The sequence below is a fragment of the Hordeum vulgare genome, chromosome 4H (genome assembly GCF_904849725.1).
Source record: "Hordeum vulgare subsp. vulgare chromosome 4H, MorexV3_pseudomolecules_assembly, whole genome shotgun sequence".
Lineage (NCBI taxonomy): Eukaryota > Viridiplantae > Streptophyta > Magnoliopsida > Poales > Poaceae > Hordeum > Hordeum vulgare.
This window is the reverse complement of record NC_058521.1, coordinates 590,560,708-590,582,942: the sequence shown is the minus strand read 5'-3', so window position 1 is coordinate 590,582,942 and position 22,235 is coordinate 590,560,708. Positions and strand designations below refer to the sequence as shown.

Genomic DNA, 22,235 nt, shown 5'->3' with positions numbered 1-22,235 from the left:
GAAGTTTATCTTTCAGAAGAATGCCCGGATCGAGAGGTATGAGACCTCCGATAAATTCTATGCTTGCAAGATGGAGGAAAACTCGTCTGTCAGTGAACATGTGCTCGAAATGTCTGGGTACTCAAACCGTCTAGCTGAGCTAGGGATTGAACTCCCGCAAGAGGCTATCACTGACAGAATCCTTCAATCACTGCCGCCAAGCTATAAAGGCTTTGTGTTGAACTACAACATGCAAGGGATGAACAAGTCTCCCGGCGAGTTGTTTGCGATGCTGAAAGTCGCAGAGTCTGAACTCCGTAAAGAGCATCAAGTGTTGATGGTGAATAAGACCACTAGTTTCAAGGGAAACGGCAAAGGCAAGAAGGGTAATTCAAAGAAGAGCGGCAAGCCTGTTGCCAATCCGACGAGAAACCCGAAGCTGGACCTAAGCCTGAAACGGAGTGTTACTATTGCAAGGGTATGGGTCACTGGAAGCGCAATTGCCCCAAGTATCTGGCACATAAGAAGGCGGCCAAAGAAAAATCAGGTATATTTGATATACAAGTTATTGATGTGTACTTAACCGGCTCTCGTAGTAGTGCCTGGGTATTCGATGCCGGTTCTGTTGCTCATATTTGCAACTCGAAACAGGAACTGCGGAATAGACGAAGGCTGGCGAAAGATGAAGTGACGATGCGCGTAGGAAATGGTTCCAAGGTTGATGCAATCGCCGTCGGCATAGTTTCACTTCAGTTACCATCAGGATTAGTTATGAACTTAAATCATTATTATTTAGTGCCTGCGTAGAGCATGAACATTATATCTGGATCTTGTTTATTGCGAGGCGGTTACTCTTTTAAGTCAGAGAATAATGGTTGTTCTATTTCTATGAGTAATATCTTTTATGGTCGTGCACCCAATGTGAGAGGATTGTTCATATTGAATCTTGATAGCGATACACACATACATAACGTTGAGACCAAAAGAATTAGAGTTAACAATGATAGCGCCATATTTTTGTGGCACTGCCGCTTAGGTCATATTGGTGTAAAGCGCATGAAGAAACTCCATGCTGATGGACTTTTGGAGTCACTTGACTTTGATTCACTTGACACGTGCGAACCATGCCTCATGGGCAAGATGACTAAGACTCCGTTCTCCGGAACAATGGAGCGTGCAAGTGACTTGTTGGAAATCATACATACCGATGTGTGTGGTCCGATGAGTGTGGAGGCACGCGGCGGATATCGTTATTTTCTCACCTTCACTGACGATTTGAGTAGATATGGTTATGTCTACTTGATGAAGCACAAGTCTGAAACATTTGAAAAGTTCAAGCAATTTCAGAGTGAAGTTGAAAATCATCGTAACAAGAAGATCAAGTTCCTACGGTCTGATCATGGGGGTGAATATCTGAGTTTCGAGTTGGTGCTCACTTAAGACAATGTGGAATTGTTTCACAGTTGACACCGCCTGGAACACCACAGCGTAATGGTGTGTCCGAACGTCGTAATCGTACTTTATTAGAGATGGTGCGATCTATGATGTCTCTTACCGATTTGCCATTATCGTTTTGGGGTTATGCATTAGAAACAGCTGCATTCACTTTAAATAGGGCACCATCAAAATCCGTTGAGACGACACCATACGAACTGTGGTATGGCAAAAGGCCAAAGTTGTTGTTTCTTAAAGTTTGGGGATGTGATGCTTATGTCAAAAAGCTTCAGCCTGAAAAGCTGGAACCCAAAGCGGAAAAGTGCATCTTCATAGGTTACCCAAAAGAGACAGTTGGGTACACCTTCTATCTCAAATCCGAGGGCAAAGTGTTTGTTGCTAAAAACGGAGCTTTTCTCAAGAAGGAGTTTCTCTCGAGAGAATTGAGTGGGAGGAAGATAGAACTTGACGAGGTTATCGAACCTCTCATCCCTCTGGATGGTGGCGCAGGGCGAGGGGAAACCTCTGTCGTTGCGATGTCGATTGAGGAGGAAGTTAATGATGATGATCATGAAACTCCGGTTCAAGTTTCTGTCGAACCACGCAGGTCGACGAGACCACGTGCTGCTCCAGAGTGGTACGGTAATCCCGTCTTGTCAATCATGTTGTTGGACAACAATGAACCTGCAAATTATGAAGAAGCAATGGTGGGCCCAGATTCCAACAAATGGCTAGAAGCCATGAAGTCCGAGATAGGATCCATGTATGAGAACAAAGTGTGGACTTTGGAGGTACTGCCTGAGGGCCGCAAGGCTATTCAGAACAAATGGATCTTTAAGAGGAAGACGGACACTGACGGCAATGTGACCGTTTATAAAGCTCGACTTGTGGCAAAGGGTTTTTCACAAGTTCAAGGAGTTGACTACGATGAGACATTCTCACCCGTAGCGATGCTTAAGTCTGTCAGAATCATGTTAGCAATAGCTGCATTTTTCGATTATGAAATCTGGCAGATGGATGTCAAAACGGCGTTCCTTAACGGTTTCCTTAAGGAAGAATTGTATATGATGCAACCCAAAGGTTTTGTCGATCCTAAGAATGCTAACAAGGTGTGCAAGCTCCAGCGATCCATTTATGGACTGGTGCAAGCATCTCGGAGTTGGAACAAACGCTTTGATGAGGTGATCAAAGCATTTGGGTTTATACAAGTGGTTGGAGAATCTTGTATTTACAAGAAAGTGAGTGGGAGCTCTGTGGCGTTTCTAATATTATATGTGGATGACATATTGCTGATTGGAAACAACGTGGAGTTTTTGGAGAGCATAAAGGATTACTTGAATAAAAGTTTCTCTATGAAGGACCTAGGAGAAGCTGCTTCTCTGTGTATCAAACGTCGCAACGTAACTGGGTGACTATAAAGATGCTCTACATGTATCTCCGAAGGTGTTAATTGAGTTAGTATGGATCAAGACTGGGATTTGTCACTCCGTGTGACGGAGAGGTATCTCGGGGCCCACTCGGTAATACAACATCACACACAAGCCTTGCAAGTAATGTGACTTAGTGTAAGTTGCGGGATCTTGTATTACGGAACGAGTAAAGAGACTTGCCGGTAAACGAGATTGAAATAGGTATGCGGATACTAACGATCGAATCTCGGGCAAGTAACATACCGAAGGACAAAGGGAATGACATACGGGATTATATGAATCCTTGACACTGAGGTTCAAACGATAAGTTCTTCGTAGAATATGTAGGATCCAATATGGGCATCCAGGTCCCGCTATTGGATATTGACCGAGGAGTCTCTCGGGTCATGTCTACATAGTTCTCGAACCCGCAGGGTCTGCACACTTAAGGTTCGACGTTGTTTTATGCGTATTTGAGTTATATGGTTGGTTACCGAATGTTGTTTTGGGGTCCTGGATGAGATCACGGACGTCACGAGGGTTTCCGGAATGGTCCGGAAACGAAGATTGATATATAGGATGACCTCATTTGATTACCGGAAGGTTTTCGGAGTTACCGGGAGTGTACCGGGAATGACGAATGGTTTCCGGGAGTTCACCGGGGGGGCAACCCACCCCGGGGAAGCCCATAGGCTTGAGGGTGGCGCACCAGCCCTTAGTGGACTGGTGGGACAGCCCAAAAGGGCCCTATGCGCATTGGAAGAAAAATCAAAGAGAAAGAAAAAAAAAGGAGGAGGTGGGAAGGGAAGGAAGGACTCCCACCCACCAAACCAAGTCCAACTCGGTTTGGGTGGGGGAGACCTTCCCCCCTTGGCTCGGCCGACCCCCTTGGGGCTCCTTGAGCCCCAAGGCAAGGCCCCCCCTCTCCCACCTATATATACGGAGGTTTTAGGGCTGATTTGAGACAACTTTTCCACGGCAGCCCGACCACATACCTCCACGGTTTTTCCTCTAGATCGCGTTTCTGCGGAGCTCGGGCGGAGCCCTGCTGAGACGAGATCATCACCAACCTCCGGAGCACCGTCACGCTGCCGGAGAACTCTTCTACCTCTCCGTCTCTCTTGCTGGATCAAGAAGGCCGAGATCATCGTCGAGCTGTACGTGTGCTGAACACGGAGGTGCCGTCCGTTCGGTACTAGATCGTGGGACTGATCGCGGGATTGTTCGCGGGGCGGATCGAGGGACGTGAGTATGTTCCACTACATCAACCGCGTTCACTAACGCTTCTGCTGTACGGTCTACACGGGTACGTAGATCACTCATCCCCTCTCGTAGATGGACATCACCATGATAGGTCTTCGTGCGCGTAGGAAATTTTTTGTTTCCCATGCGACGTTCCCCAACACTTCATGTACTCAATACACTAGATGCATGCTGGATAGCGGTCGATGTGTGGAGTAATAGTAGTAGATGCAGAAAGTATCGGTCTACTTGTCTCGGACGTGATGCCTATATGCTCGATCATTGCCTTAGATATCGTCATGACTTTGCGCGGTTCTATCAATTGCTCGACGGTAATTTGTTCACCCACCGTGATATTTGCTATTATGAGAGAAGCCTCTAGTGAACACTATGGCCCCCAGGGTCTGCTCCACACCATATTTTCAGCCTTACACTTTTTACTTCGTTGCACTTTCCGCCTTCAGATCTCACTTTGCAAACAATCTTGAAGGGATTGACAACCCCTTTGAAGCGTTGGGTGCAAACTTGTTTGTGTTTGCGCACGTACTTTGGACTTGATGAGGCCCTCCTTCTGGATCGATACCTTGGTTCTCAAACTGAGGGAAATACTTACTGCTCCTGTGCTGCATCACCCTTTCCTCTTCAAGGGAAAAACCGACGCGAACCAGAGAAGTAACAAGAAGAATTCCTACGCGCCAGGGAAGGACTTTTGTTGCCGCAGTACCGGGCAACTCAGTCGCGCGGGAATTTGGGTCAACATAGAAGGCGTACTCGACGAGAGTATGTTTTCCTTGTGCAAAAGCGACTTCGACTGGAAGCCGTGTCCACTTAAACAATGGGGCCAGGTCGCTAGGTTGCTTACAGTCAGGCCCCGCGGGCAGGTCCTTCCCCATATCCCGCTCGAGCAGGGGAGAGGCTGAGGGGGCAAGGTCGAGCACGTGACAGCGCTTGCTCTAGCAGCACCGTCCACCTCTGGCGACGCCTGACACAATGGCAAGCTCACGAGAGACCCCCCCCCCATTGTCCTGCATGGTCCTCGGGCCCTAGGGAGGTCGAGGTTGACCTTGGCATCAGCCACAACGTAGCATGCTGGTGACGATGAAGGGCATGGTGCCATGGCCATGAGGAGAAGGAAATGGAGCACGGTTGAGGCCTGTGGCGATGCATGTGTGCTCTGGTGAATCTCAGTGGGGAAGGGAGATGCATTAATGCATGAATTCGAGCAGAGGCCAATGGGAGGACTCTAGTCATGGATGTGGATGGAGGGCACCATAGGAGGAATGCTTTGGTCCGGGAGGTTTTTGGAGGGAGAGAGAGTGAATGGTGACTATAGGGGGCTCATGGACGAGTGTTTAGGCACACGCGACTTGAGGGAGCTTCGCTCTGCTCGGCTGCTCTCGGGCGTGGTGGAAGATACGTCTCCAACATATTGATAATTTATGAAATATTCATGCCATATTCACCTATGTTTACAATACTTTTATATGGTTTTGTTAAACTTTGCATGATTTATTTAGAACTAACCCAGATTGAGTCTGTTTTTAGCAAAACTACCGCGGTGTTGTTTTTTGTGTAGAAATCAAAGTTCTCCAAATGCAATGAAACTTTTTGACGAGTTTTTTTGGAATAAAAGAGCCACTAGAAGCTTCATTGGATGCCCAGAAGAGCCAGGAGGTGGCCACAACCCACCAGGGCATTCCAGAGGCCCAAGGCGCACCCTGGTGTCTTGTGCTCTCCTCATGGCCCATCTTCGCGTGAAACCAATGCTCAAAAATCCTATAAATACAAAAACAATCAGAAACAACCCTAGACGAAAAATTATGCTGCCGCAACTCTCTGTATTGGTGAAAAACCAATATGGAGATGTTCCAGTACCCTGTCGGAGAGGGGAATCCATCTCTGGTGGCCATCTTCATCATCCCGGTGGAGGCCATGACGAGGAGGGAGTAGTCCACTCTCGGGGCTGAGGGTTTGCACGAGTAGCTATGTGTTTATTCTCTCTCTCTTGTGTTCTTGAGATGTTTGATATATCATGGGCCTTGTTAATATAGTTGGATCATATGGTGTTTGTCACATTCTATTATTGTGATGAATTGAATCTTTCACTTTAAGATCTCGTTATGTTGGATTGAGTATTCAGGTTTGAGAGCACATAATATATGTCTTGCATGAGGATACCCATAGTGACATTGGGGTATTCAAGTGATTCACTTGATATATGTTGTGGCAGCAACTCGCGTATTCCCGAGGTGACAATGGGATAATCTAGGCACACGGGTTGATTGCATGTTTTCATACTATGTTCTCCTGTAGAAATCTTGGTCTGTTCCATGAAGTACTTTGTGTTGGATTGAGTATTATGAATCTTAATTTTTTATGGTGTTATTTTAGTACCAACTCTTGATAGATCGATCGGAAAAGATAACTTGTTATCTTTGTATGAACTCTTGAAAAGATTTTTCGGAAAGAATAACTTTGTAGTGGTTTCGTACCCTACAAACAATTTCTTCTTATATTCTCACCTAGATAGGAACTTTGGAGTGACTCTTCATCGCACGCACGTTGAGGGATTGTTATGTGATCCAATTATATTAGCACTGTTGAGAGATTGCACTAGCGAAAGTACAGACCCTAGGCCTCATTTTCAAGCATTGCAATATTGTTGATGCTCACTTTTGTTACTTTCTACCTTTCTGTTTTTGTATTTTCAGATCACAAAAACCAATTTCTATCATCCATATTGGACTTGTATCACCATCTCTTCGCCAAACTAGTGCACCTATACAAATTGCCATTGTATTGGGTGTGTTGGGGACACAAGAGATTTCTTGTATTTGATTGCACGGTTGTTTGAGAGAGACCATCTTCCACGGATTGATAAACCTTAGGTCATCCATTGGAGGGGAAATTGCTACTATCCTACAAAACTCTACACTTGGAGGCCCAACACGAGTCTATAAGAACAAGTTGTGTAGTAGACATCAAGCTCTTTTCTGGCATCGTTGCTGGGGAGGTGAGTGCTTGAAGGTATATCTTTAGATCTTGCAATTAAATCTTTCAGTTTCTTGTTTTTCACTATTTTGGTTTATAAAAATAAAATTACAAAAAAATGGAATTGAGGTGGCCTCATATTGTTCATCTCTATCATGTCTTTCTTGAAAATGATGAGCATGCATGAAAATGTGCTCAATTGCTAGAGGAAGAATGTATGAAAATGCTTAATGTGATTTCCTTGAATGATGAGCATGCTAGTACTATTGTTAGTATGAATTCTCCGAATATCCATGATGCTAATGATATCCAAAGCCACAACCTTGGGGATGCTATGTTTAATGAAGATGATATTTTTAGTTCCCCAAGTTTTGATGAGCAAATTTATATGCTGAAAGAATGCCTCCTATTTATGATAATTATATTGATGAAAGTGGGTTTGGAAGAGTGTCAACTCTAGGTACTAATGATACCACTATTTTGGAGGGCATTGAATCTTTCCATAATGATAAAAGTGGATTTGGAGAGGTCATAACTTTATTTAATGATGAGTCCAGTATTTTGGAAGAGGTTTCAATTGACTATGACAACAAAGTTGCTATCTATGATGATTATGTATATGGCATGTATGATATAAAGAGTAATAATAACCATGAAACTTGTCATCATGATTTAAATTTTCATTTGGGTTATGCTGATACGTATCGATAATTTATGAAGTATTCATGCCATATTCACCTATGTTTACAACACTTTATATGGTTTTGATGCACTTTCCATGATTTATATAAAACGAACCCAGACTCACGTTGTTTTCAGGAGAACTACCATGGTGTTGTTTTTTGTGCAGAAATCGAAGTTCTCAAAATGCAACTAAACTTTTTGACAATTTTTTTGGAATAAAAGAGGCACTAGAAGCTTAGTTGGCGGCCCAGGAGAACCATGAGGTGGGCACAAGCCACCAGGGTGTGCCAGAGGTCCTAGGCGCGCCCTGGTGTCTTGTGCTCTCCTCGTGGCCCATCTTCGCGTGAAACCGACGCTCAAAAATCCTATAAATACTGAAACTATCAGAAATAACCCTAGACGAGAAGTTCTATTGTTGCAATTCTCTGTATCGACAAAAAACCGATCTCGAGACGTTCCAATACCCTGGTGGAGAGGGAAATCCATCTCCGGTGGCCATCTTCATCATCTCGGCGGAGTCCATGACGAGGAGGGAGTAGTCCACCCTCGGGGCTGAGAGTTTATACCAGTAGCTATGTGTTTAATCTCTCTCTCTCTCTCTCTCTCTCTCTCTCTTGTGTTCTTGAGATTTCATGATCTTGATGTATCATGGGCCTTGTTAATATAGTTGGATCATATTGTGTGTGTCCCATGCTATTATTGTGATGACTTGAATCTTTCACTTTGAGATCTAGTTATGTTGGATTGAGTATTCAGGTTTGAAAGCACATAATATATGTCTTGCATGTGGATACCCGTAGTGACATTGGGGTATTCAAGTGATTCACTTGATATATGATGTGACATCAAGTCGTGGATTCTCGAGGTCAAAATGGGGTAATCTAGGCATAGGGGTTGATTGCAAGTTTTCATACTATGTTCTCCGGTAGAAATCTTGGTCTACTCCTTGAAGTTCTTTGTGTTGGATTGAGTATTATAAATCTGTATTTGTTATGGTGTTATTTTAGTACCAACTCTTGATAGATCGATCGAAAGGATAACTTGTTATGTTAGTACGAACTCTTGGACAGATTGATCAGAAATAATAACTTTGAGGTGGTTTCATACCCTACAAACAATTTATTCTCATGTTCTCCGCTAGATAGGAACTTTGGAGTGACTCTTCGTCGCACGTTGAGGCATTTTTATGTGATCCAATGATATTAGCACTATTGAGAGATTGCACTAGCGAAAGTACGGACCCTAGGCCTCATTTTCAAGTATTGCAATATCGTTTACGCTCACTTTTGTTACTTGCTACCTTGCGATTTATGTATTTTCAGATTATAAAAACCTATTTCTGTCATCCATATTGCACTTGTATCACCATCTCTTCAGCGAACGAGTGCACTTATACAATTTACCATCGTATTGGGTGTGTTGGGGACACAAGAGATTTCTTGCATTTGATTGCATGGTTGTTTGAGAGAGACCAAAGTGAAGAATGAGAGGATAATATTTCTATAAAATCTACATGTCAGCGTGCTCAAAAAGATATAAGTGAAGTACTAGAGCAACTCCTAAGCTCAAAAGATATAAGTGAAGCACATAGAGTATTCTAACAAATTTTGATGATGTGGTATCTCTCTCAAATAGGTGTGTCCAAAAAACAATTATTGTGGTAAACTGAAAGTAAAAGCAAACAAAAAGAAAACAACGCTCCAAGCAAAACTCATATCATGTGATGAATAAAAATATAGCTCCAAGTGGCATACCGATGGATTGAGAAGAAAAGAGGGGATACCTTCCCGGGCATCCCCAAATCTAGACGCTTGAGTCTTCCTAGAATATTACCTTGGGGTGCCTTGGGAATCCCCAATCTTATGTCTTTTCTGCACCTTAATCTTTTGTACACCGGGATAATACCCAAAACTTGAAAACTTCAATCACATAAAACTCAACTAAACTTCGTGAGATCCGTTAGTATAAGCAACATATCAAATACTTTCAGGTGCTGTTATAAGTTGGTTATTATTTTATTTTATCATAGGGTACTTTATCTTAAACCCTCCATGGCTTATACCCCCGATACAATCCATAGCATCATCAAAACAAGCAAACTACGCATGCAAAAACAAAATCTGACTCAAACATAAAAGTCTGTAGTAATCTGCAATTAACCTATACTTATGTAACACAAAAAATTCTGAAACATTAGGATGACCTGAGGAATTTTTATATAAATACTGTGTAAAAACTTCATCTTAAAAACACGTTCCAGTAAAATCAAAGAGATTCTGCACTAGACGTCAAAGTTTCTATTTTTGCATCGTATCAATTCTACTCATCATGCAAATCATCCGAGAGGCTTTACTTGGCACAAACACTAATTAAAACATAAAAACACAATAATTACAGAGGAAATAATCATGTTATCACAAACAAACAGGAAATAAAAAAGCAAAAATAAAGATAGCTATTGGGTTGCCTCCCAACTTGCGTTGTTGTTTTACGCCCCTAGCTAGGCATATTGCATAGTTTTAAGTGTTGTCATCTTTGACGTTGAATTCCAAGTAAGGGATAACGTGCTAGCGGTGGCCTCTCCGACATAAAAACTTGCTGGTCTAGTAACGTAGTCAATTTCCTAGGGACAAATCATTCTCTTGTGTTACAAAAAGCTTGCTACTACACTACTATATCTATTATCTTGCAAGTGTGCGTAGAGTTGTATCAATGGTCGATACAACTTGAGGGAATATTTGTTCCACCTTTATCTCCTCGTTGGGTTCGACACTCTTATTTATCAAAAAGGGCTATAAACGATTCCATATAATTATGGGTTATAAAGACCTTTTTCTGGCGCCGTTGCCAGGGAGCAATAGCGTGGCGTGAATATTATTGTTTGTGCATGCTTGCTTTATCACTAAGTAGTTTTTGTTTTATTCTTTTTTCTATCTTTAGTTACGGGTATGAAACGCAAAATACTAAAAACAATAGTTGTACCTACCGAACCAATGATTGAAGAACCACCCAAAATCTATCATACTGCTGAAGCTTTTTTACTTGGCTCGTGCTAAAATCCCAACTTATTTAGTTGAGGGCAAATCATTAGATGAGCATGCTTATTATGTGCGACGCCGCTTATCTCAAAAAGGGAAACTTTTATGGCATCATATTAATACTTTGCATTGCTATGCTTGGAATTTATGTGAAATATATGATTTTACTTGTTGTTCTGAAGACCCTAAGAAACACCTTCCCTACCAATGTGAGTTTAGTGATAATGGAATATTATCTTCTTAGTCTAAAGGTGTTTGTAGTTATTGTGATGTTGAACAAATTGAAGAATTTGTTGCTTTGAAGGGTGCTTATAAAATTTCTTATTCGATTGAAAAGTATGATGCTACTCTTTACAAATCTGAAAATTTTGCCGTACTTAAATATTGCTATGAAAACTATGCTTCTAATGCTTATGTTGAACTATATATTGAGGACTCCTGTGCTGTCGAAGAAGAGACTAATATTTTGAAGGAGTCTATGGAAGAAGAAATTGAAAAAACTGTGAGCTTATTGGATGAAAAAGATGATGAGGAGAGTGAAGAACAAAATGAGGACGAGTGGATTAGCTACCCGTGCCCACCTTCTAATGAGAGTAACTCTTCAACAAATACATTGTTTAATTTCCCTTTGTGCTTACCGAAGGATGAATGCTATGATAACTGCTATGATCCAGTTGATTCTTTTGAAATATCCTTTTTTATGAAATTGATGCTTGCTATGCTTGTGGTCGGGATGCCAATATGAATTATGCTTGTGAATATGAACTTGCTATAGTCCCTTATATTAAGAATGAAGTTGTTACTATTGCACCCACGCATGATAGTCCTATTATCTTTTTGAATTCTCCCAACTACACTATTTTGAAGAAGTTTGCTCTTATAAAGGATTATATTGACGGGTTGCGTTTTACCATTACACATGATGGTTTTGATGGATATAATATGCATGTGCTTGCTGCTCCTACTTGCAATTATTATGAGAGAAGAACTACATCTCTACCTCTTTATGTTTGCAACACGATAAAATTGCAAGAAACTGCTTATGTGTATTGGCCTTTACTTGATGTGCATGAATTGTTTTTTTATGACATGCCGATGCATAGGAAGAGAGTTAGACTTTGTCATTGCATTATATATGTTGTTTTGTGCTCACTCCTAAGTTACAAATCATTGTTAATTAAAATTGTCTTTGATATACCTTGGGATTCGGGTGGATCCATTACTTGAGCACTTTATGCCTAGCTTAATGGCTTTAAAGAAAGCGATGCCGGGAGACAACCCAAAAATTTTAAAGAGTCATTTATTTTTGTTGTGCGCTTTTATAAAGATTAAAAACAAAAAATATAGAGGGAAACCTAAAACTTTTAAAAAAAAGGAAAGTGAAAGTGAGAAAGACAAACACCGTTGAACTGGGGGACGTCCTTGAACTTTGTTCATGCCCATGGAATTTTTGTGAATTATCCCCTTGTAAAAATCCATTGAATTATAAAAATAATGGGTCAAGATTTGCCTTTAGGACTATTAGATTGCTTGTCGGTATGTGTGGTGCTTGTTGGTATGTGCGGTGCAAAAATAGAAACTTTGGCTATAGAGCGTGAATTTACATTTTTTACTGGAACGTCAGAAGTTTCTGAAATTTTTACACAGTAATTCTATACAAATTTTCTATTTCTTCTTAATTTTGCAGAATTTATAAAGTTACAGAAATATGGTCAATGTTCAAATTACTACAGACCGTCTTGTTTTTGATAGATTCTGTTTTTGATGCATTGTTTTACTCGCTTTGATAAAACTATCAATTGTATCGATGGTATAAGCCATGGATTGAAAACCATACCAAAAATCACATGCAGTGTTTTATGCTAACATTGCAGTGTATTTTTGCTAGCAGTGGGCAATATTCAAAAGTGTTAGCAGAATATTATTTTGTTAATGTTAGTAAAATAGACTAGAATATTATTTTGTTAATGTTAGTAAAATAGACTGGCTGTGTGTGTGCGCTTGGGCACGTATGTTTTAAAACCTAAAATTTGATTATTATCTTTTTAATAAAGGGCTTCATGAAAAACCTAAAATTTGATTATTATCTTTTTAATAAAGGGCTTCATGAAAAACCTAAAATTTGATTATTATCTTTTTAGTAAAGGGCTTCATGAAGCTCGAACGCCATTAGCAATTTCATAAGCCGTTGTAGCGGAGGTAGAAGAGATGTCCCCGCGAAAGAAAAAGAAAAAAAGGGGTAGAAGAGATGGCATATCCTGTGATAATGGATATGTGGTCAATGGATGACAGTCGTTAGCTAAAGATGTTGTTATCTGGAGTTGAATGTACACTGACGCGAATATTTGTTTCCGATAGTGCATCCTATTTTGACGAGGCCACAACAGATAATGCAAGTTAGCTAGCATTCAGGTGCTGCTCTCTCCTCCTCTGTTTCTTCGGTTCAGAGTTCTCTACGGTGCTTGCTGCAATGTACCATGGAAACCAAAATCCTTCACACTGAAACACTCAAGGGAAATAACAATGCGCGCGCGCATCGTATTCGCTCCATGTTCACGTTGCAATAAATACTCGCATGGCATGCTCCGTCAGAGTCAGACAAACCGTCATGTTCCACTTCATCGAAACAGGCTTTCTCGTTCCCTTACAAATAAAGGCACAAACCAAACAAAGTACATGATTAAGCTATACATGATGATAAAGTGACCCTTTTACAAAGCAGATTATAGACAACCCGAAATGTGAAGAAGACAAGTAACTACGCTATTGAAGGAGAATACGTGAGAAACTGAGAACAACCCCACGCAACAACATGGAACACCTAAGCTCCTAGGCAACTTCCCGAGGAGGGATAACGACACAAAGCGTCGTCCCTGCCAAGCCCCATTGGACAAGGGACTTCACCCAAAACTCTGACGTGAAGAGGAGATCCATGGCGACGTCTTCAAAAAAAGAACGACGCCTGCATCATCGTCGCCATCGATGCAAAAGCACGGAGCTTTCGCTCTGTACATCACCCTTGTAATGGAGGCCCTAGGGCAAACGCGACGTGCCCAGACTCCAGATCTACACCTGGGCGGCATCCAACCGAGGAAGCACCTCAGCCATCAACCACTACCCCTTTTGTTGCTCGCATGACAAAGATGAGAGCCACCACCGTCGTCATGGTGTCCCCCGGAGAGCCAACCAAGCAAATCGCAATCCGGAGCCGCCGCCCTGGGATCCATATCCAAGACCTCATCTACGCCCACACCACAGAGTACTAGCCACTATAGGAAGAGTAAAAGGGCCCACCTTTCATTCCTAGCCCGACATGAGCTACGGAGGTTGGGCCGACGCTACCACTGTAAGGGACCAACCCGGCGTCCCCACTGGGTCCCCAGCCAGTCCCGATGAACTGGGAGGGGGCACCCCCGTGATTCCCAACGGCCGTCGCCGAGCACACTCGGACGATGCCATTTTCGTCGCCTCAATTCCGTGTTTCCCGACGGTACCATGAAGTCGCGAACACCACACCCCGTGGACACAACCCGGTCGAGCCTAATCTCACTTACCAGGAGTAGCAACTCCGACACACCTCGGACCCCAAGCAGACCCGCTCGAACATGCGCCCCCGATCAAAGCCACTCCATATGCATAGACCAAGGAGAAGGGAGATCACATCCGCCACACTGCGCCGTCGGCGGGGCACAACCACCAGAGAGCACCACCGCCATCACATGCCCGCTCCACCCGCGCGCCAGTCAATTTGGTCACTGTGGCAACCCCGCTGGACACACCCAACTAGTGCACACCATCACGCCACGCCACCACCGGTGCCCGAAGCGACCCGAGACGGCCGGCCCGCGCCACCACAGCCCACGTCGCCCACAAGTCAGCAGCAGGACGAGCCCACGATGCAAATCTGAAGGTCCATCGCCACCAACCCAAGCACGCCCCATCTTCCCGGGACATCCAGCAGTCGACAGCACAGACCACCGCCACCGAACCTCGTCGGACCACCAAAACCAGCCGCCGCCATCGTCCAGGACCCGCAGTGGCCGCCGACCACGCTCCACCCACTACACCCTGCACCAGATCTGGGTGCAAGCGGCAGCAAGCACGCCCCACCAACAGGCAGCCCGACACACCACGAATGTCACCTGATGTTGCCGCCAGGAGGTCGCTTCTGGGAGGGCACTCGTCGTGCCACCGTGACCCACCAATACTGGCGCCCTAGCCCATGGCAGCGCCTAGCACCGGCGCCACACGCGAGAGGACGAGGAAAGCACGACGCCGCTGGCGCCGTCCAAGCTTTGCATGGTCAGGCCGTGTGGCGGGGGCGGAGGCGGAAGGGGGAGGGGGCGGGAGGAGGAAGTCTGGCGGTGTTATTCCACCTACCTCTGGCCCTCGACTGCAGGCATCCCTGGCGGCCGAGCGGCGCCAACCGACGCAGCCCAGGAACGGTCGCGACGCCAAGTGAAGCCCAGCAGCCGCTAACCCGCCCAAGTATGGGATAGCACCCATAGGGTTAAGTAGCAACCACGGAATTCCCTATACGTCGCTCACTGCGGCAAGTAGTCACCGCTTCGCACAGGGGGCAGCTCACGCTGGGCCGGCCCATTTGGATGGTTTTGGTTCGCGGGATAAAACACCGCAAAAAGTGTTCGCACTAGGTATCAAATCAGCAACCTCCTGATGAGGTACAAGCTACGCTAGCCACCCTGATTGAATGCTGGACGTGAACGAATAACAACGCGAAATCTAAACAAAACTAACAGCAACGGCAAAAATTAAAACCAGTTCGAGCAACTTTTGTTCCTTCAACTGGTTATTTTTCGTTTTCCTTAACTGTCTTATTTTATTCTTTTTTTCTGTTTCTGTTTCAAAAATGTTCTCAATTTTCAAAAAATGTTTCAGAATTTTAAAAATGTTCCGGAATTTTAAAAAATGTTTCAGAATTTGAAAAAATGCTCCAGAATTTGAAAAATATTCTAGATTTTCAAAAAATGTACTGGAATTTGAAAAAATGTTTCAGAATTTGAAAAATGTTCCGGAATTTGAAAAAAAGTTCTGGAACTTAAAAAATTATTCCAGAACTTAAAACATTGTTCCAAAACTTGAAAAAATGTTCCAAAACTTGAAAATGTTCCGGAATTTCAAAAAATGTTTCGAAATTTTAAAAAATGTTCTGGAATTTTGAAAAAATGTTCTGGAATTTGGAAAAATGTTCTCGAATTTTTACCAAAAGGTTTTGGATTTTTCAAAAAAATATTCCAAAATTTGAAAATATCTTCCGGAATTTGAAAAAATGTTTCGGGATTTTAAAAAATAGAAAACAAATTATTAGATTTTTGAGAAACAAAAAAATAAGCTGGGCCGGCCCAATTGGGGGTGAGCCAAAGATGGGCTGGCCCAGTACGGACGCTACAGCACGGACGATATCAGTACACCATGGGTCGGCCAAGTGTGGGTTCACTGCGTGCGTCACGTGCCTATTTGATGCAAAATGCGTCAAATAGGAGCTCCCAGCAACCACCCCCTCCTGCGCGAGGCATGCAGTGACTAGAACCGAGGCAGGCAGTGACTAGAACCTGATGACCATGGCGATCCTCTTCCCCCGATCCCCTAGTTCTTCCCTATGAACCCTAGATTCCGGCTGTAATCCTTGTATCCCAGTGAACTCAAGTATTGAGGAAGTGAGATCATAACAATTGGTATTCACAGCCCTCAGATCCACCAAATCCACCACCAAATCCTCTACCAGATCCACCATATCCACCCCTAAAATTTTCTTCCCCCAACACTGGCCGGACGATTTCCGTGGATTATCCATACGCGTCGGGGCAAGGCAACCGAGATGGAAGCTCACACCAAGGCGTTGGCCGATCTCACTACGGTGATCACGGCGCTCACCACCAAGATTGACGACATGCACCGTGTCGTCCTTGAGCTGCAGGGGTGGCGACCCTCGATCGAGCAGTCCGTGGAGGACCTCCAATCGGAGGTGGATACCTTGCGGGCGTAGATCGGCAAGGTTACGGAGACGGCGCCGACGGATCGATCCAAGGAGATGCCGCCGCCCCCGCTCCTGCGTTTGGCTGGTCTGCCCCCACTGCTGTCCCAAGCGGTGGACACGCTCCGCCCTCGCGTCAACGACGCGCCGGCCCAGGGTGAATCGAGTCACGGGCCCGCTTGCCACGGTGTTCATCACGACCCACGGGGGAAATCATTTGGGGAGATCTGCACCTCGCGGTTGCCTCTGGCTCATGGTACGTTTGAATTCCCTCACCCCGGCGAGCAGTCTTATTTTGCGGATCATGGGTACCATCGGCTATCGCCCCCGCCTCGCTTTGATCTCCCTCTATTCAATGGGGCAAACCCTCGCGCTTGGCGGCTCAAATGCGAGGCGTACTTCCGCGTGTGCACTCTCAACCCAGACACCTGGGTTAGTTGTGCTACTATGTACTTCACTGATGGTGCATTGTCCTCGTTGAAGTCGTCACAGGCTCACTTGCACTATCAGGAATGGGGTGATTTCGCAACATCGATTTGTTCCTAGTTTGGTAGGGAGGAATTTTAAAATTTGCTGCGACAGTTTAACCAGCTCAAGCAATTGGGCACGATTACTGAATACGCAGAACAGTTCACGCAGATGATGCACAATCTCCTAGCCCACCATAGCTCTTGGGACCCTGCATTTTTTGTTACACAATTTATGGAGCGTCCCCAAACTCTGGATACCGTTGTGGATTTGGATTGTTTGCAGGAAGAGGTGGCTGAGGCCCTTCGACGCGACGACAAACCCACTTGGGGCGCATCATCTTCATCCGGGTCAAGGGCGTTTCCTCGTGTGGCTTTCCCTCTGTCCCCGCCACCGCCACCCAAGACCAGTGGCATCACGCCCACGCCTCGGCAAGATGATCGTCGTCCACCTTCTGAAGGTCCGCGCTCGGCGGCACCCGACGACAAGCTGGGGCCGTTGCGCGCATACCTCCGTGCCAAGAGCTTGTGCTTCACTTGTGGCGAACGGTGGATCTGCGACCACCGATGTGCCCCCATCGTCCAGCTTCACGTGGTGGAGGAGCTCATCGAGATGCTGCATTCGCCTCCGTAGCAAGCTGATGCGGATGAGGTTCCCGCTGGCGAGGCAGATTGATGTGTTCTATCCAAAGCAACCATGGAAGGAGCCGAGTCACCAACTAGCATGCATTTACACGGTTGGGTGCAAGGAAGGGAGGTTCTCATGTTGATTGACTCCAGCTCTTCGCACAGTTTTGTCAGTCAAGCCCTAGCAGTCCATCTCAGCGGTGTGCAGCCAGCTTGTAACGCACTCATAGTCCGCGTAGCTGACGGGAGTGCTCTCCACAGTACTCAAGAAATTCCGACCTGTCAGTGGTAGTCTCATGGCACCCAGTTCACGAGTGACCTCAAAATCCTACCATTTGGCAGCTATGATGTTATCCTGGGTATTGACTGGTTGGATTGCCATAGCCCAATGAATGTGCATTGGATGGAGAAAACCATGGATTTCGAGCACGAAGGGAAGCAAGTTCACCTCAAGCGGATGTCACTCGGTATCACATGATCTTAGAGACTGAATTACAGGACTTATTGCAACAGACTGTAGTGGTGTGTGTGGTACAACTGTGTTCGGTCAGCTCCGACAAGAATCCACCTCCTATTCCACCCGCTATCGTAGAATTGGTCGAGCAATACTCAGTGTTGTTTGAAGAACCCTCAAGGCTGCCTCTGCAACGCTCCTTCGTCCATGCATTTCCCCTAGCGCGTGGGGGCTGACCAGTCAACATTCGCCCTTATAGACACAACCCGGCTAAAAAAATTGAAGTTGAGCGCCAAGTGGCAGCCAAGCTAGCTAAGGGCATTATTCAACCGAGCACTAGCCCGTTTGCCTCTCCAGTTCTCCTTGTGCACAAGAAATACTTGACATGGAGGTTTTGCATTGAATATCGGCACCTCAACGCCATCGCAATCAAGAATTGGTACCCTCTCCCAATCATTGAGGAACTGCTGGATGAATTAGTAGGTTCACGCCTCTTTACCAGTTTGGACATGCGTGGCGGTTACCACCAAATTCGCATGCGACCCAAGGATGAGCACAAGACAGCGTTCAAATCCCACCACGATCACTACGAGTTCAAAGTGATGCCATATGGTGTGACTGGGGGTCTGCCCACTTTCCAGGGCAGTATGAACACTATGCTGGCACCATTGTTTTGTCGAGGGGTGTTGGTGTTTATTGACGCCATCCTGGTCCAAAGTGTCGATGAAGAGACCCACCATACTATGTTGAACCAAGTGTTTCAGCTTCTCCGTGACCACAACCTCAAGCAGAATCGCAGCAAGTGCACCTTTGCCAGCCCCAAACTGTTGTACCTAGGCCATGAAATCAATGATGCCAGTGTTCGTATGGACAACAGGAATATCGCAACAGTCCAAAACTGGCCAGTGCCCACTACAGTCAAAGCAGTTCGTGGTTTTTGGGGGTTTGCCGGCTACTATCACAAATTTGTCAAGGGTTTCGCAGTCATCTATCGTCCCCTCACTGATCTCCTAAAAAAGAATGTGGTGTTTCGCTGGACAAACTTGGAGGAAGCCTTCTTTCGTGCCTTACAGCACGCCCTCATCACAGCACCAGCAGTTGCTCTTCCGGACTTCACCAAGATGTTTGAGCTGGAAACCGATGCATGTGATCACGACATCGGGGTTGTTCTCTCTCGGGACAAACACCCCGTTTGTTTCCTGGGCCATGCTCTAGGACCGCGCAACTGGCTATTGTCCACTTATGAAAAAGAGGGACTAGCTATCCTATTGGCAGTCGATCACTAGCGTGCTTATCTTCAAAAGAATGAGTTTGTGGTGCATGTAGATCAACGCAGCCTGATCCATCTTGAAGACCAGCGGTTGGCTACCCCGTGGCAGCAGAAGATCATGGCGAAGCTTCTATAAGAAAGGGGCAGATAACATAGCAGTTGATGCTCTATCTCGGCAGCCTAGACCAGCACAAGGTGACCTGGCCACAATCACCACAGCCGTACCTGCATAGCTAGCAGATGTCCAAAAGGGCTACCTGGATGACCCTCGAGCTTAGCGCCTGCTTACCCAGCTCTCTGCTCCGCCCAACAACACCGACGGATTTCACCTTCGGGATGGTGTTATCTAGAAGCATGGGCATGTCTGTCTGGGAGACAATGTGGACCTCCAAAAACTGGTTCTAAGTGCCCTTCACACTGGCGCCATTGGCGGGCACTCTGGTTTCAACGCCACGTATCGCCGAGTCCACCATTTGTTCACCTGGCACGGGCTCAAGCACCACGTCAAGCTATTCGTGGAATCCTGCCACTCGGTACGCTCACATTCTCTATTTTTCACACCCCTTCACCGCTTTCCAAATAGCGCATGCTTTCGTTGCCAACATCTACAAGCTGCACGGCCTCCCAGAGTCGATCATCTCCGACCGTGATCCAGCCTTCACTAGTACACTGTGGCAGGAGTTGCTTCGCCTCACTCACACCAAGTTGCGCATGAGTACTGCCCGACACCCGCAGATGGATGGCCACACGGAGCGGGTGAACCAGTGCATGGGGACCTTTCTACGATTCTTCGTCAACTCTTTACCGAGCAAATGGAGCACTTGGCTGCCTCTTGCGGAGTTTTGATACAACACGTCGCCTCACTCTGCCATGGGGACAACTCCGTTCGAGGTGTTGTACGACCATGCGCTGCGATTCTTCGGGATTGTGGATCCATCACATGCACCTCTCTGGACCTATCTGATGATTGGCGGACCGCTTGCAGATGGAGCCACTGGTGCGTCAACACCTGATGCGTGCACGTCAACGGATGAAGGACTCCGCGTACAAGCGTCGTTCTGATCGCTCTTTCTCCGTGGATGACTGGGTATTCTTGAAGCTTCAGACGTATGTGCAACGTTCAGTGGCGACTCGCACCAACCAGAAGCTGGCTTTCCGTTACTTTGGCCCTTTCAAGACTCCACAACGCATTAGCGCTATCACTTGGGGGCAAGCTTGGGGGCAAGCTGTTTCTCAAGAGGAGGGAGTGTTACGCCACCTATCTTTGGGCCCCCGACTGCAGGCATCCTTGGCGGCCCAGCGGCGCCGACCGACGCAGCCCAGGAACGGCCGCGACGCTAAGTGAAGTCCAGCAGCCGCTACTCGGCCCAAGTGTGGGATACCACCGGCGGAGTTAAGTAGCAACCACCCCCTCCTGCGTGAGGCACACAATATCTAGAACCTAACGGCGGCGGTGATCCTCTTCCCCTAATCCCCCAGCTCTTCCCTATGAACCCTAGATTCCGACAGTAATCCTTGTATCCGAGTGAAATCAAGTGTTGAGGAAGTGGGATCATAACAGACGGTGGCTAGGGTTCCCTCCCCGTCGCCTGCGGGAGGGGCAGGAGGGGTGCATGGTTGGTTCAGTCCGTCATGTTCCACCTTCACTTCCACTTCCACAAATTACGTGCAAGTCTGACTGGTGTGTTCGATCGAGCTGATCGATCATGAGCTTCTGAGAGAGAGACAACAGAAGATGTGATGGATGTATCTGTTCATGCAACTTCAAGAAGATAAGATTCCTAGCTACTACTCCTCCGTTCGTAAATATAAAAATTTTAAAGATTTTACTAGAGGGCTACATACGAAGCAAAATAAGTGAACCTATAGTTTATACTCTGAAGTATGTCTATATTCATCCGTATGTAGTTACCTAGTAAAACCTTGAGTGAATTCCACATTTTACCCCCTAGATGCGCATTTGTGACACTAATTACCCCGTCGAGTTGAAATTCATCTAGAATACCCCTTTAGGCCTTGTTCGGTTAATCCCACCGAAGAGGGAATTGGAGAGGAATGGAAGGGATTGCGGTGGAATTTGACTTGTAGGGGATTTAATCCCTCTCAATCCCTTCCAAACCCCTTCAATTTTGAAGAAACCGAACAAGGCCTTAAGAAGCTTCAGACTCCCATTTTTTTATGCATGTCTATTAGGAAAGGTGTAAGTTGATGTGTGGGATCCAAAAATATCTAGCCGAGGACGAGGAATGAAACAAATGGATAAGTAAAGCCTGGACATGATCCTCAATAATGCCCTTTGTACTTTACTCATTTTTCTTACGAATCATTTACACAACATGCGGATCCTATCTAACACAAACAAGCAAAATGAAAAACTGAGGTAATATCGTTAAAAGTCTCTAAAATCTGATATTCCAATAGAATTTCTACTAAATGGGGTAATATGTGTCACAAATTTACAACTATAGGTAAAAAGTGGAATTCACTCTAAAACCTTTAAAAGACTTATATTTAAAAAGAAGAAAGTATCTTTTTTGAACAAAAAGCCAAGAAAGTACGTCTGCGTTATTTGGGAGATCTTGACAAGTTTACAAGGAGCTTATGTAGCCTGACTGTGACATTGCCTACTGCCAAGTCCTCTCCCA

General features: G+C 45.4%; 1 protein-coding gene across 1 annotated transcript; it reads left to right on the top strand.

The window, feature by feature from the left end:
• The first annotated feature begins 16,829 nt into the window (after positions 1-16,829).
• LOC123450854 lies at positions 16,830-17,873 on the top strand. The gene is given in 1 exon segment (XM_045127914.1): positions 16,830-17,873. A coding segment is annotated over 1 exon segment (1,044 nt).
• The last annotated feature ends 4,362 nt before the right edge of the window (positions 17,874-22,235 follow it).